This window comes from Falco rusticolus, chromosome 5 (genome assembly GCF_015220075.1).
Source record: "Falco rusticolus isolate bFalRus1 chromosome 5, bFalRus1.pri, whole genome shotgun sequence".
In the NCBI taxonomy this organism is placed as follows: domain Eukaryota; kingdom Metazoa; phylum Chordata; class Aves; order Falconiformes; family Falconidae; genus Falco; species Falco rusticolus.
In genome coordinates this window covers 782613-799749 of record NC_051191.1, presented here as the reverse complement: position 1 = coordinate 799749, position 17137 = coordinate 782613, and the positions used below count along the sequence as shown (strand labels likewise).

Here is a 17137-nt window from a genome sequence, read left to right as displayed (position 1 = left end):
ACTGCAAAATTGTTAATAAACAAGTGTCAGGAAAGGTCATGTAACCATATGGATTCTTGTCTCACTGCTACTATTTAGCATTTTGTTCTATTGCTGTGCTATTACTGTGCTCCAGATCATCATATAGATGAGAGTTTATTTCAGAAAAATTTTATAATCAATAAAAAATACATGTTCTTGTGAATTGCTCCTATTTCCAGTCTGACGTTCAAATGCAGACACTGAAACTGTGGGCCTATTCATAAAGACTTAACTACCCCTAAGTGAAGCTAATATTCAGAGTGCTACTGTGATCAGTGAAGAGAGACCAATTCCATAAGATGACATAAGAGGACAAATGTCCTCTGTGACCTGTTATTTTTAGTTGAAATGTATGGTTTCTTTGTGTTTCCCCTCAAAGAAACAACAATAAAAATAAACTTACTGAGTTCATATCATTTCAGATACCTGCATATGTCCATAACTGTTTTTTCTCTTCTGGGATTTTCCAGGGACCTGGCTCTGATTATGAACCATTAATGAAACAAAGAAGAAAATTCTTCCCTTCAGATGAATCCCCCAGTAAGTGAACTATACAGTTCAACATACATAACAGATTTTTCATCCTTAATGCTTTCACAAGCATAACATGCAAAAATTTTAGTTGGATTATATATTTGTTTACAAAGAGGAGGAGGATACATTTTGGAAATACTACAGTGGAGTACAAGTAATGCATATATAGGAAATTTCCTTTTTTTCCTGGGCTTCACAAATAGTTTATGTAGAATTAAACAGGCAATGATATTTCATGAGGGCCCTTACTAGCTTTCAAAACCTACTTCTGTTGTGCAGTGCATGTGTCCATCCTCTTCCCTACTGTATTACAAATTTCTGTCTCTTAATAGAAGTCTTCACGGATTTGAATCTTAACCAATATCCATTCACTGTCTTCTGCATCTTTCATCTCAAGCTGATTAATCTTAATTTTACTTATGTGATAAAATAAATCATGCTATTTTCCCATGTTTTTGTTTTAATAGAGGGCATCTCAAGATTTTCACCACATATAAGACCATCAGACAGTCTTTCTTCATTGATCTCAGAGAAAGAATATATTAAATCACTAGATCTTTCATCAAATGAGCTGGAGAACATTGATGCCATCAGCCAGAATAGCTGCTTAACTAGTCACCTGGAACATCTTGAGAAACTGGAGCTTCACCAAAATGCTCTTACAAGCATTCCAGAACAACTGTGTGAAGTAATTCTGCATATATAATTTTATATAATACAAGTTGAGATTAGTTAAAATAAATTGTCTCTAACAATGTACCCATAATAATACCGCTCATGAATATGGGTGTATATTTTTGCAGGCTTCATATATTCATTCAATTTTCATTCAGTGGCTTTATGTTCAGCTAGAAATAAAAGTATTTTCATGAAACTGTTTGAAGTCATTTACTGCAGAGAACTGCTTTAGGACATGTTATATGGAGTAATGTAATAACACAAATGGAACCAAGAAGTGCAGGTAATTCATATGTGTTAAGTTTTGTGAAAAAGAGCTAACTGATTTAGAAGAATGTTTTATCTTTTGTTCTTTAATAGAAGTTACATTGGTACGATTGCTGTTTTTCCTAGTGAGAGAAATACAAGTAAATTAATAAGTTGTATAAAATATAACTCAGTTTAAAACCTGTAAATTTGTATCTTCTTTTAACCCTTTAAAAACAAATTATCCTTTTCTTTCAGAACTTGAAATGCTTGACGTACTTGGATTTGCACAGTAACAAATTTACTTCTTTTCCAACTTATTTACTGAAGATGAGTTGTATTGCAAGTCTTGATATCTCTCGAAATGACATTGGACCTTCCTTTGCTTTGGATCCACGCCTCAAATGTCCAACTCTAAAGCAACTTAATCTTTCATACAATCAGCTAGTGTGCACTCCTGAATTTCTTACAAATGTTGCTGAAAATTTGGAACAACTATTGCTTGAAGGGTGAGTAGCATTAGTAAATGGACAGCAGCATAACAAACACAACAGAAAATAATATATTTGTCATCCAGAATGATGACTGTTATAGCATGGAAAGGATTGTTTAGTCAGCAGTGAAACACTGACATTATCTTCCAAATGTGTAAATTGCTACAATTTTCAGTGTTGTATTACAAAGTACATGAGAATATCTGAGGACCTTGATAGAATCTAATAGCTTTGCAGTTTCAGTAACATACAAAAAATGTTATGGTTAAGCGTTTTTCTACTGCCATACTATTCATCCACAGGACTGTCTGTGTTTGACTTATTCAACAAGGTTTTCTGTTTACAGAATAGTTTCTATTCATTATTCTACTATATCTACTATTCACTACTACTGGTCACCAAAGGTTCTTTCGGAATTGCATTTATTGGTATGGATACGTTTAGATTACAGAAGCAGAGAAAGTATGTAATTATTTTTTTACCAACACTTCTTATCATATCTGTTAGTGAGTGAGATAATTCATACCTAAACAGAATTCTGAAGAATGCTGTTATTGATAGCTCTGTGAACTCCAGATACTGTCTCATTCTTCTCCCATAACTTATTTTTAAAAAGATGGTGATATTTTTTACACAGAGGTTCACACAAAATAAAGATAGCAACATATGTAACTAAAGCAAGCAGTATTAAATATATGAATCAAATTCACAAAAGCAGTATTTTAAATTCAAAATCCTATTTCATTTCCTCATTAGCTTTATTTTTAATGTTATTAGCAATATTTCCCTTTCAAAACAGTGCTGTATGGTTCTTTTATCTCTGTATTTTCAGGATCTTTGTCTCTTTCTGGTGCTCTTCTTCCCAGAAATGCAAAGAACATAAGGTTCTTTGGAACATTATGTACTCATCCTGACTTGCATCCCCTATATGGAATTCCATAATTTTATTTTTTTAAAATGGATAATAATTCTGTGATTATAATCCTGCAAACATATCTATAGTAAACAGAACTACTCACAAACTCAACAGTCCTCTTTCTGTGGGATTGAGCTGCAGTATGTCATCAGGAAATGACAGTACATTCTGACATTTGCTCTCCACATTAATTAAAACAATCTTAGTATCAGTCATGCTATTCCATGTTGTCACATGTACCCGTGTCTTTGATGAGTGGTCAGTCTTTATATAGACAAAAGTCTTATTTTTGGTTTACAAGTGTAATGATAGCATTGTCAGATCAACACTCTTTACTTCTGCTTTGTAGCTAATAGTTTCTGAATAAAATGAGGATTACGTTTCTCTTGTTATTATAGAAACAAAATTTCATGCTTATGTTCACCCATATGCTTGAAAGAACTGAAAGTTTTAAACATTAGTAAGAACAGTATTTCATCACTTGCTGAAAATGTCTTCATGGACTGTACAAAACTGGAGCAGTTCAACGCCAGGATGAATGCCCTTGGTAAGTATCTGTGAAAATAGGATCCACCTTCTAGAAACCATTCCAAGTCACATAATCCTCAGCTACCAACATTTGGTGCCTTGGGAGAACAGAGAAGGGGAACATACATATCGTCCCTGTTTATACAGTTCCCTAAGAATCAGCTTTTGATAACTATTGGAAGCAGTATACTTCCATTGGGGCTTGATGGATATTTAATCTGACTTGGTGTAAGTCATTTTGTTTTTACATTTGTAGTGGGTGCTATAAAAATGTTTGAGTGTACTTGAGATCATGCATACTGTTGGGGAAGGTTCAAAGCAGAGGAAATCTTTCAAAGTTAGCTTGCAAATCTAATTCTAATACAGGTTTAGTACTGTACTGAAATACATATCATGTAAGCATCCTGGTGGCTTGTAGCAGGAATAGCATGGCCAGCAGGACCAGGGCAGCGCTCATCCCCCTGTACTGGCCACTGGTGAGGCCGCACCTCGAACACGGGGTTCAGTTTTGGGCCCCTCAGTGCAAGACAGACATCGAGGTGGGGGAGCATGTCCAGAGAAGGGCAACGGAGCTGGTGAAGGGTCTGGAGGACAAGTCCTGTGAGGAGCAGCTGAGGGAGCTGGGGGTGTTTAGCCTGGAGAGGAGGAGGCTCAGGGGGGGACCTTATCAGTCTCTACAACTACCTGACTGAATGTTCTAGCGAGGCGTGTGTCCATCTCTTCTCCCAAAGAACAAGTGATAGAACAAGAGGAAATGGCCTCAGGTTGCTCCAGGGGAGGTTCAGGTTGGATATTAGGAAAAATTTCTTCCCTCAAAGGGTTGTCAGGCATTGGAACAGGCTGCCCATGGAAGTGGTTGGATCACCATCCCTGGAGGTATTTAAAAGATGTGTAAGTGTGTCACTTAGAGACATGGTTTAGTGGTGGACTTGGCAGTACTAGGTTAAGTTGGACTTGATGATCTTTAAGGTCTCCTCCAACCTAAATGGTTCTGTGATTCTGAGCATTACCACACTGTATCCGGCATTGTCTTCTGAATAAGACAGAAGTTTTCATTCACTTGGCTGAACACGGGTGTCATTTGAGATGCCCTGAAATATCGCACATGGCTTACAGCTTCTGGTCCAGAAAAAGCAGGTCTTCCATAGCTCCTATGTTGCATCTCCAAGCCACATGCAGATAGCTCAGGGTACCACAGGGCAGATCACCTTCAGCGGAACCCAGTGTTTAAACACTTGAATTGAGTCCAGAGTGTGTTTCAGTGGCTTAGCATATATTATACCAAGGTGTCAAAATTAATTTACCTATGAAAAATACAAATGACATAAATGAGATTTTAATGATACTGCAGGAGTTCATAAGTTACTGACAGAAATTCTGTTTTCAAGACATAAGATCTTCCATTTTGAATTATTGTCACAGTATTTCAGAAGGTAACACTTAGACCTGCATTAAACACAGCTGAACCATTACAGTCATTTTTATATGCATAAGACCCACTCACTGGGTGAACTATAGGAATGTTATATATACTGACGATACAGTAAATGTAAGTAAGATTATTTCAGTTTTAATGCTAACATGAGATGAAGTATAACAGTAAGCAATGTGATAAAAACCAACACGTTAACTCAGTTCTAAACTTCTTCCATTTTGGGAGTTCAGTTTTAAATAAGCTTTAAAAAAAAAATTCAGATTCTGCTTTGGTAGCTTGTACAAAGAAAGACCTGTGTATAGGAGACGATAGACTGAACTTCCAGTCTGTCTTTGATTTTAGAAGATTCCAGTCTTAAAATAATTTAAACAGTTCTGAAAAGTAACAGGATTAACCTCTTTTCTGCTCTAGAAATAATACCTGACCTGTCATCCAGCATAACAAGCTTAAAATTATCCCAAAATCGTTTTATTAATGTTCCAGAAGCGATTCTTCTTCTACCACAGTAAGTTATTATTTTATTTATTGAAGTTAATGTGAAGTTCTTAATGAAAAAAATCTGATGGCAAGACCTTTGTTAAGCAGAAAATTCTGCATGTTTTACTGATTCTCAGCAGGTTAAAACCAAACCAGTAGCTTTTAACTGAAGACAGATCAATCACATTTTCTTTATTATTTTGAGAAATTCTGTACCTGAGATTCAAATCATTGTTGTTGAAAATGTATTGCTTGACTGCTGAAGCTGACAATTCTTGCTGAGAAGAAAAGAATGAATTTATTATTTTCTTGAAACCAACATATAAAGATACTGGCAATTTCTCCTTTTCAAGCTCTGCAGACTTGTGCACAGGGCTGCTGAGATTAGTTTTTCACTTCCCAAATATCACAAGATATTTATTCTCAGAGAATGACACTTCCTCTGGATGGAATTGTGATAAAGATGCATGTGACCTTTATTTTGCTATACCTTCAAAGCATTATTCATGTGAATATCAGACTTCTGCTTTTTTTTTGCATTTTTTTGTTGTTTTGTTTTTTTTTATAGAAGTTACTGACCTTAGCAAGTCACTAGAATCAAATTGTGGAAGGAGTGTTTGGAAGAGATGATCAGATCAGTTATCTAATAGATATGGGTAGATGTGAGTGCTGATGGCACCATGGGCCGGGCAGATTTCTGAACTTAATGAAATTTACATAGAGCACATCATTATTAACATGATATTACACTGTTTCAGCGTGCTAACTCTTATATTCACAGCAGCAAATTTAATGGATGTGTTGAAAAAGGTGCAGAATTCAGGTTCTCCATCTCCTGGCCCAGACAAATCAATAAGGAGTTGCATGGATTTTTTGCATGCTTCATGTTCCACAGTAACACAAACAGCATACTTGTCCAATAGATGACTTAGAGAATGTTCTTTTTTTAAGCAGTTCTTAAATACATCTGTAGTTGAACTATATGATTTATGCACATACATGTGTTTACAAACATACGTTAATAGAAAGATTCTGATAAGAGTGATGTATTCATACCATGTGATGTTGCCTAAGTTAAGAACAAGAAAGAGCAGTTCAGATCACCCAGCGAGGTTCCATAGTTTTTAAGTGGAATCTTGAATTCGAATGAGTTGATAATAATACCAGGAAGTTCCTGGTTGCTTTTTTTTTAATTTGAAATTTATACAAAAATCACATGAAAATACTTATTAATATTATGTTAGATTGCAATTAACTTTTTTAATACATCTATTCTAGTAGGTTAGACATTGCACATAACAGTGTACCCCACAGTCCTGCACTCACCTGTAACTGGAATCCTGAGCTAAACTCTATTATCTGTTACATGTGTATAAACTTACATTAACTATACTGTTTACAGTTGAGTATTTGCACTACAGGAGTGTACCATTTGTGTCTTCTACTAATCTGAATAGTCATGCATGTTTGCAAATCGTGGAAAGAAGTGGACTGTTATCACAATATGTACACTTATTTAAAGTAACTCTCTAAGTTACTGTCTCAAACATATACACACAGTACAGTGTGGATGTTTATTTTCATAAGCAGGCAATTTCATTCACAAATACATTGAAAGAATATTATACTGAACCAATCATATGTATTTTCTTATAGTTTTTTCTGAGGTAATGAAGACCTACTTACAATATCATCTTAATTACTTTTGCTTATAGTAGTAATTCTCTGTTGTCTTCTATCTACATTCCTGTCAGAAAACTGTCTGTTCCGATATCTAATCCATTTGTTTATTTATTAAAAATTAATACAGTTCCAGTTAATCTCAGTTTTATTTTTTTCATTTGCTAACTTCTCTCTTTTATTTTCATGTTTTTAGTTTGCGATCAGTAGATTTAAGCCAAAACAAGATCATAAGCCTGCCTGGACCAATGCACTGGAAATCATTAAACTTAAGGGAGCTGTTATTTAATCATAATCAAATAGACGTCTTGGACTTGAGTGAAAAGGCATGTGCATGGTCTAGGCTAGAAAAGCTACACTTGTCCCACAACAAGTTAAAGGAGGTAAAGTGTAAGATTCTACCTAAAGAAAAAGAAATCACTTTTCAATTGAATGCAGTTTTTCATTTGATTTTCCTGTCACCTGTAATATCACTGTAAATTCTATCAGTAAAAGGGTATGTAAGTTCAAACAATACTTCCTGTGAATGAAAATCATCGTATTCTATTAAGCTTTTCTGTCTGGAATGTGTCATATAATCACAATCAGTTTGTATAATGAATGCGTTATGAGGTCCTTTGTCTATTAGTGTGGGATAGTAGGCCTGTTTATTAAAAAAAGTTAAACTTCAGTGGTAAAAATAATACCTAGTTTTGATAAATATCTAATGTATTCATGCTCATACTTGTTTTTTTAAAAATGTTTAATTGCCCATTAAATGTTCTTTTATTTAGATTCCTCCTCAGATTGGCTTCCTAGAGAACCTGACTTCTCTGGATGTAAGTTATAATCCCGATTTGAGATTCTTTCCAGATGAAATGGGAAGATTGTCCAAAATCTGGGATCTTCCTTTGGAAGGACTCCATCTTAATTTGGATTTCAAACATGTAGGATGCAAAGCCAGAGACATTATCAGGTTTGTTGCCCTATTGTGCTTGAATATTCTTGTTTTGCTTTCTTGGGATATGCTTTGAAAGGACGTGCTGGTTTGTCATATGAAATCCAGCGTGCTACTCTATGGAAGGTATCATATCATATATCAACGCGCACAGATAAAATAGATTATAGTCATTTAGACTGTAATGGTATTCTTGAATTTGATGCTTCTCTAGACCATGCAATAAATGGTGCTTATGAATTATTTCTAATGTTTCTTGTGTTCCCAAGTGCATTGCACGGAACACATTTTTGGGTAACTACAAGCCAAAAACAGACACATTCTGAATTAAGCTTTAACTTTCAAATCAGAAATTAGAATAGACTGGTCTTGAGTTCTGTTGATATTCTTCTTTATTATACACTTCTGTGAGCTTTGCAAACTTTTTAATGCCAGATTTCTTCAACAACGACTGAAGAAGGCTGTACCTTATAACAGAATGAAGCTCATGATTGTTGGAAACACTGGCAGTGGGAAAACGACCCTGCTACAACAGCTAATGAAATGCAAACGAACAGAATTGGGCTCTCCAAAACCTACAGTAGGCATTGATGTAAAAGACTGGATCATTCAAGGGAAAGGCAAAATGAAGAAAGAGCTTATATTAAATGTGTGGGATTTTGGAGGTATTTCAAGAGCTTATTGTCCTTTGTCTTTTCTAACCCATTAATGCATTACTTACACTTATAGTCAGCCTGTGAAATTTTGAATTGTGTACAGTAGAATCATGCAAATTTACACCAAAATGCAAGTGACCACTTATAAATCAGTGAATGCTGTAAATTGGCAGCTAATCCGTCAAATTTAATACAAAGCCTCAGGAATTTCTCATCACCAGCTGTGGTCTGACCACTCGTTTCAACCATGGTGCTTCAGAGCTGTCATTTCAGAATAGTAAGAAACTGCTTGTAATCACCAGAAGAATCATCTTCCACTCAACTCTGTTTCTTCCTCTTATAGCCTGGGTCTCTCTAGGCTCTACAGTATCACTGTTCTGTAAGGTCAGAGATAACAAAGCGCTTAGGAGGAGTCTTCGAACTTTGAGCTTTTGGAAAACTTTCTAACTTTGAGGGACTCAGAAGCACTTCTAAAATTCAGGGGTATTTTAGGCTACAGAAAAGTTATTTTTAAACACTGGTCCCTGATCATTTAAATGCAGTCTGTGTCACAATGGGTAAGCACAGAGGAGCAGCATTCAAGCTGAATGTCCAGTTTCAGTTGTGATTTTGAGTGCTTAATCAAACAGGAGTCTGTTTTGAAGCTGCTGAAAGGATAGAAAGAGAGGGAAGAAGGAAGGAGTGAGGGAGAAATTCGATATTGGAGCTTTAAAAGAATCACGACCTTTCAGATTGTCTTTGCAGCAACCATGTTTATCCAGTTGTTAAATCTTACACTTCATGATTTAAAACCAACTTACATATTTCAACATACACTTCAGTCAATGAGCTACCACAGAATACCTACGTAAAAGGTGTGGTTATTACATGTTTTCTGTCAATTTAGGTAATTTTCTGTAAGCATTGATTCATTTGTGGATTAGTGATCTGAGAATAAGTATTCTGCCGCCTTTTTGTGATCTGAAGATGTTCAGTGAGAAAAGTACTAAACAGTAGAAAATTTTTATCATTAGGACAGGAAGAGTTCTACAGTACCCACCCTCATTTTATGACCCAAAGAGCTTTATATCTTGCTGTTTATGATCTCAGCAAAGGACAAACAGAGGTGGATGCTATGAAGCCATGGCTTTTTAACATCAAGGTAAGTCATAGATACGTACAGAATGGAATTCCACTGTCCAGGGAGCTGTTGATGAACAGCAAATTAACCACAAATATTTTTAGATAGAGGAAGAAGAAAGAAGCTCTTCAGCAAATAAAAGTAGTAAGATTAAATAAGAGCTGAGATACATCATATATTGGATGTGAAAATATTTGTAGACATACAAAGACATGATCAGCAACATTTTGTACTTAAAACGTACAGAACGATGTGCAAAAGAATAGTTTGTATGTTCTGGCAATATTTGGAGTTGACTAGTAAAAATGAGAAAGGGGTAGTATTAAAGGGATGACGAGTGAAACCTGCTTTTCCTTTTATGCCACTGCAAATTCAGGGGGAAATAAGAATTTGACTAATTTAAAACTGACTAGATGCAGGTTTGAAACCATGCCTTAAATGTATGTTTAGCATCCTATTGTTAACAGGAATGATTCCAGGACTGTGGTAGGGAAATTGATCTGAGAATCTGCCTATATATTTTTCTTTTGCTGTAAGTGTTTTATTTTCATTTGGTGGAATCACTCCATGGTGAGTGAGCATTACTTATCTTTTCCTTTTGTATTATGGTTAGCCATGGCTGGGCAATGCGATTACATAAAGATTTTGTATACTGATCTTTTTTGTTAAACTTGTGGGTTTGACCCTTTTCACCTTGAGCAATGATGCAGGACAGAGGGTTACAGTCAGTTTACTGTTGATAAAGGCTATTTCTGATGTGTTCTTTGCTGTGCAGTATTTCCTGATGTTCCATTGCTGCACTGTTCTGATGACAACTAGCAGACGACTTTGCTTTTCCTTTTGCTGGGCATTTTAAATGAAAAATACAGTTGTCCCTCTATTTTACTGACAATGTTATTAGTCTGCAAAGTTTGAAATCCGCATCTATACTGTTTCCTTTTAGAAAAATCTGATTTTTTTAGTATTTTTATTTTAAAATAGTCCGCTCCCTGTATGTTAAAAAGTATGTTTTGTATTTGTAGGCTGATGTATTTTTACTGCCTTATCCAGTCAAGGCTGTTATATGGGATTGCAGTTTAAACTTACTCTGAGTAAAGACATGAAACAGTATTTCAGATTTCAAACTTATTTAAAAGAGGTATATTTAAAGAGGGGGGGAATGGTTACTTTCATTATATTGAATTTTTTACTAAATTGCTCACATTTTATGTGGATATAAAACAATAAGATCAACAGTCACTATTGAGTTAATTGACTGTATGGATCTTACTAACAGGCTCGAGCTTCCACATCCCCCGTCATTCTTGTTGGCACTCACTTAGATGTTTCTGACGAAATGCAACGTAAGGCCTGCATGAGTAAAATTACTAGAGAGCTGTTGAATAAGCGAGGCTTCCCAGCAATCCAAGATTATCACTTTGTGAATGCTACGGAAGAATCAGATTCCATTATCAGACTTCGGAAAATCATAATAAAGGAGAGTCTTCGTTTCAAGGTAAGCTACATACTGTTAGTAATGTTGAACTTGTTTTAATTAAGTAAACACATTTTTTAAAACATTAATACATAAATAAACATAAATACATAAACATAAATAAATACATTTTTAGTGTGACAGCAAACTCATCTTGCCTTCTATAAAATGTCACACACAGCAAAATCATGAAGGAAAATCACCAGGGTTTTTTCAATTCCATTTTCTACCAAAAAAATCAACTTAGTAAATATCTCAGCTAAACTGTGTTTTCAAGCATTAGGGCCACAAACAGAATATTTATTTTTTAAAAAGCCATTTTTTTTTACAAAGAAATCTGATCAAAAACTTTTTTTGTTGGATGGCAGCATGTAATTGAAATAATAAGTATTGCAAGATTTCGGGGGAGCAGGAAATAAAATTTATTTTTTCTGAAAGCCCAACTAATTCTCCATTTACTGACTTCGTTTAACAAAGTATGAAACTATTCCTAGAAAAAGAAATGTCAATTAAAGCAGGAAAAGACAACCCCTTGGACTGAATGATCCTCCTACTGGAGAATCTGCACTTCCAGTTCTGTTGTCTCCAAAGTCAGCCCTACTGCTCATTCCCTGCTATCTCCTTAGCCACAGCGTGAAGCTGTAAGTGTGCATGACAAGCATGAAGAGACTAGCCCAGGCATGGAGCTTATAGACAGGCAGGTTCCAATCTGTAGCAAAAAGAATATACATAATTTTATTTTTTTCATTGATACTATATCAGTCATAACATGTTAAAGAGAAAAGGTGATGTCCTGGGCTACTGAAGTCTATGGCAGAACTTCATAAATCATAGCAGAGCCCAAATTTCTTCTGAATTACTGCTGAGAAAATGTGTTAGAGCAAATGCTGTATTTATGACCAGCTTCACGGTGGTGGTGATACAAAGGAGAGAAAGAGTGTGCACACCTCTTGTTTCTCTCTCAGAAACTACCAGCTTAGCCACTTCCATAATGTGCATAACTTCCTTCCACAGTTAAGGAATAGCTAACCAGTGCTAAGTGGCAATGAGGTGGCCTATTCAGATGGAATTGATTAATTCCACTTCTCATACATCCAGTAAGCATGAATGAGTTTGTAAAGCTGTATGGTGCCCTATATCTTACCATACTTCTTCAACACTCAGGAGAAGTTCTGCTTTATGAAAACATTTCACTCATAGGTACACAAAAATCGTTCCTGTAACCTCCACATCTCTTGTGACTATGACTTAAGCTGATCTTTAAACTTCCACGCAAATGTAAGGTAGCCTGAAGTAAAGGAGGTAGTTTCCGTAAATAATGTAGACACTTTGTGAAAGGAGTGTTATGAGTTACCTGCTTAGAAGTTAGACAAAGTGAGTTTTCTACATTGTCATCAAGTGCTCTGAGTCTTTGAAATTACAAGATACTAGTTACATTTTCACAAGGTGCTAATTACATTTTTGATACATAAAAATGCCACAGTGCATTGGTGTTTAACTTCTTTGAGAGGAAAATCACAAACTAAGCAACCAGTTTGGAAATGTTGGGGGAATTGTTTTCCATTTCCTTAAAAAATTGCTAGCTCAGCACCCATGGAGAAAGAAAAACCTGGTCAGGAGCCAGCTAACACCAAAGGTCAAAGGATGTGTCCAGAAAGGAGATCACACTCGGGAAATGGGCAAAGCACCTGACTCTGTTTCCCTTAAGTGTTACATACCTGGCTAAACTTATTTCTTCCTCTCCTTTTGCCTGCTGACTGTCAGCCGTGGAAACTTTTAACTGACGTACTACCCTTTTGCCCCCAGTTTATCTAAAGACATGTCTAGAGATATTACAGATGACAAGAAGTATCTTTTTTTTTTTCCTCATTTGCCTAGTCTTGTGTTAACCTGAGATGTATGACGTCATCTGTTCATACAGTGAATAGTTTCCTTTCACTTCAAGTCAAAGCTTCTCTTTGAACTGATGTCTTCTTAGAAGACATAATTTCTTTTTATGTACATGTAATATGGAAATATTTTGAGTATTCATTTATAGAAAGACATTATAATTTTGAAAGAAGAATTAGTTATATCTAACTTTCAGAAGTCATGTTAGTCAATACGTGAGTGAGTGTTCTTCCTTCTGCTGCTATTATTGAGTGGACATATCCACCTTATATCTTGGTTTATTGTCTGCTTTTCACATTAATAAATTAATACATTTAAGATTATTATTCCTAATTATACAGATCAGAGATCAACCAGTCGTTGGCCAACTAATTCCTGACAGCTACCTGGAGTTAGAGAAGAGAATTCTGCTGGAACGGGAAAATGTACCAACTGAATTTCCCGTGATTGATCAGAAACATTTACTGGAACTGGTACAAGAAAGCCAGTTACAGTTGGATGAAAATGAACTCCCTCACGCAATTCACTTTCTGAATGAATCAGGTAAAATATTACCTTCAAATGTATGTTTGTTAGCACTTGGTGGTAAATCCGCAGCAGACAGACTTGTACATGTTTTTAAACGCCACAAAGTGTTGAGCTGAAATGCTTACACTTGGTAACGTTAGTTTGATAATCCAGGTTATTATGTCGTAAAGGAATTCCATGATACAGAGGGTCACTACTGTAACAATTTATATCTCTGACCCCTCCTTGAAAACATCATACCTGCTGTTTCTGAAGAAAGATGCAATTGCTGTAGTAACTTGGATAGTATAGCAAGTCAGGTTACAAATCTAACAAACCACCTGAAAATAAAGGTAAAGCTGAACAAACCATGATTGCATTCTACTTTCTCGAGATATTGACATAAATTCAATAGCTGTATTTATTATTCAAATTGCTTATGTCAAGTCACAAAACAAAAACAGTCCAGAGTGGGGTGTTTACTTTGTTTAGTGGAGCTTGACAAATGTATTGCTAATTAAAATATTCTTTGCACAGGTGTACTCCTCCATTTTCAAGACCCAGCGCTACAGCTAAGAGATCTGTATTTTGTAGATCCTAAGTGGCTATGTAAAATCATGGCACAGGTTAGACTCTGATTATTTTTTGTTTACACATTCATGGAACTTTTTCCCCTGCCTGAAACCACTGTAACTTACCAGTGATTCTTCTTCACCATTTCTTTACTCTTTCATGATCTAGAATTTTCTCAGGTCCCAGATTGGTTTACCTGGCTCTTTCTGTTCCCTTTGCTTTCCAGACAGCTCTCTGTCTCAGTGGTTTTATGTTCTTAAGCTGCACCAGACACAAGAATACATACAGAATAGAAAAACTCCACGGATGCAAAGTAATTCCGCAATATGTTGCTATAGGTTGAGATGAAAGCTGGAACTCTGGGTTAGAGGAGTAAGAATGGGGGAAGAAGGGTCATTGTATGTTTGGTATTGATGGCAGAGGAGAGCGAGTGAGATGGTTTCACATGTTGAGACAAAAGTACGGCAGACTGACTGCTCAAGTGAAACAATGGTTGGAGTGTTGATCTAGAAACACTCTCAAAATATTTTGTATAGATCCAGATTTCCGAACTTCTGAAACTTTACCTTTCATTCAGTGCAGGAAATGGGGTGGCAAAAATGTAAGTTTTTTGCGCTGTTAAAGCTGGTGGAATTAAGAGTTTAAAAAGACCTAGAAAATCACAACACACAGTCAAAGCTACTGAAGAATAACGCACAGTGGCTTGGACAGGTCACTGCTGTCTTCTTGCTGGCTAGCATTATGGAAATGTTTGGTTTCACTGTGAAATGGAGTTCATTTTTTCCACCTAAATTTCCACCTAAATAATAGGATACCAAATATTCCAGGGAACAAAGTTTGTCAGAAAAATGTGATCTAATGATGACTATACGCCTGAAATTGTTGTGGGGTTTTTTTTTGAAAGATTCTGACAGTGAAAGTGGAAGGCTTTTCTAAATATCCTAAGGGAATTGTAAAGCGTTCAGATGTGGAAAAATTCCTTTTAAAGAAGAGAAAGTTTCCTAAGATCTACATGTCACAATACTTTAAGCTTCTGGAAAAGTTTCAGATTGCTTTGCCATTAGGAGAGGATCAACTTCTAATCCCAAGCAGGTAAGTGAAGAGCTAAACCCACAAATGACAGCCATAGAGATCGATCAAAATAAAAACCTCCCATCAGGCTAACTATTTTAACTGATCACCAAAGCAATTTGGTATATGAAAGCATGATATATACTTATTACACTACGTTTTAGTAAATGCTTTCAGATATGTTAAGCTGAACTTGTAGCAGATAAAACTTATATTAGCGTGGTAGGTAAATGTAATCTATAAATGATAAAAAGCGTCATGAGGATAATATTTCTTTTACACTTGCCATGCTTTGAGACTACAGCAGGAAAATTATAATTTGGCTTTACATTACAGTGTGCCAGCATTACAGATATTTATGGCAATATAAAATATAACCATGAATTTCTGTAGCCTGTTTGCTTGGAGTGAAAATCATAGTCAAGTTACTCAGAGGCAATATCTCCTCCAAACAGTCTAGCTCTTAAATGTGGTCACAAAAAAAGTGTTACGAATTTGGATGCAATCTTTTTGTTTTATCTGAAGCAAATAGCACAGTTGCTTTGCCTGAGTTACAGATTTCCCTGATGTGTTTAATAATGTTTATGTTGCTTAATGGAGAGAGTGTTGCATGGTTGCATTGATTAGAGTTTCTTCAAAGTTAGTGAAGTTCTGTTGGGTTTAAATTACAGCAGAACTTCACTCTAGCACAAGCACACAGAATAAGCAAATACACTATCTGTCTGCTCCCTGATCATTTTAATCATTCATTCATCAATAAATAATATATTTTACATAATAAATAATGTATTTCATCAGTCAGTTTGGAAGAAAGTACACTATTAAATTTTATTCTTTCAGTTTGTCTGATCACAGGCCTGTTATAGAGCTTCCCCACTGTGAGAATTCAGAAATTATCATCAGGCTTTATGAGATGCCGTACTTTCCTATGGGATTTTGGTCCAGGCTGATCAACAGGTTGCTTGAAATATCACCTTACATGCTATCAGGAAGAGGTACATACCTTTTATCTTCAAAAGCAAGAGTGAGCATGTTTGCTTTGAATGCCAATACCTGCATGTTAAAGCTCTAATACCCCACATTGTTTTGCTGGCCACTTCACAAATATGAGAAAAAGAACACTGGTCATTTCTGTAACTTAGAAATATCCAGGAACAGATAGTGCCTGATCTTTACAGTGGTGTGCAAAAGAAATTGAAGGTTGTAAGCAACCTATTTCTCTCCTTCACATTCTTTCAAATAGGAAAGAATAGATCTTCCACAGAAAACCAAACTGCTTTTCTTCAGGTTTGTTTGTTCTTCCTTTATGAAAGTCTAAGAACTTTGCTTTCATCAGAAGGGGGAAGGGGAGGGAGGAGGTGTCTTTGATTTTTTTCCAGTAGTTCTCCTGTCAAAGCACAGAATTATCTGGTGATCTTTGCCATTTCATTCATCTGTGGTTTTTTTTAATGTGTAATTTATGAATACTAGTGACAAGTAAAGTATGAAAAATATGCATTGCTAATGCTCTACAAATATGATTTATAACTGCCTGCTCTCCTGGCATTCAATTCCCTCCCAAGCATAGAATTCCAGTCGCATCTTGCTATTTCATGAGTGTGTGATAGAGGAAAAGTTTAAATAATTTACTTTATTTCATATGTTACATAAGATATTCTGAAAGTACCTAAGTGTTTCTGTAATCCCTGCATGCATCTCCTGCTATGTGACATACCGTCTGATTAAATATTGAGTATGTGGATGTGCCTTACAGAACCATATACCAATTGATGTATTATTCAGCTTTTGTGGGGTTATTCTGTCTGCAGTGATGTAGCCTTTATTTTATTTGTTATTTGGGTAGGCATAAACCTACAATTATAATTAAATATGTAAACTACCATGAATTATTCCAAATATT

General features: G+C 35.6%; 1 protein-coding gene across 2 annotated transcripts in view; it reads left to right on the top strand.

Annotated features, from left to right (window-relative positions):
• LRRK2 (leucine rich repeat kinase 2) overlaps positions 1-17137 on the top strand; it is a 72963-nt gene that overhangs the window by 34134 nt on the left and 21692 nt on the right. For both annotated transcript variants that reach the window (XM_037388193.1, XM_037388194.1), the window contains 14 exons: positions 492-561; positions 1023-1243; positions 1738-1988; positions 3288-3436; positions 5264-5357; positions 7206-7392; positions 7783-7964; positions 8382-8611; positions 9616-9743; positions 10999-11217; positions 13428-13629; positions 14131-14219; positions 15071-15258; positions 16078-16232. In XM_037388193.1, coding sequence (XP_037244090.1) covers positions 492-561; positions 1023-1243; positions 1738-1988; positions 3288-3436; positions 5264-5357; positions 7206-7392; positions 7783-7964; positions 8382-8611; positions 9616-9743; positions 10999-11217; positions 13428-13629; positions 14131-14219; positions 15071-15258; positions 16078-16232 — 2365 coding nt within the window. The remainder of the gene's footprint in view (positions 1-491; positions 562-1022; positions 1244-1737; positions 1989-3287; positions 3437-5263; positions 5358-7205; positions 7393-7782; positions 7965-8381; positions 8612-9615; positions 9744-10998; positions 11218-13427; positions 13630-14130; positions 14220-15070; positions 15259-16077; positions 16233-17137) is intronic.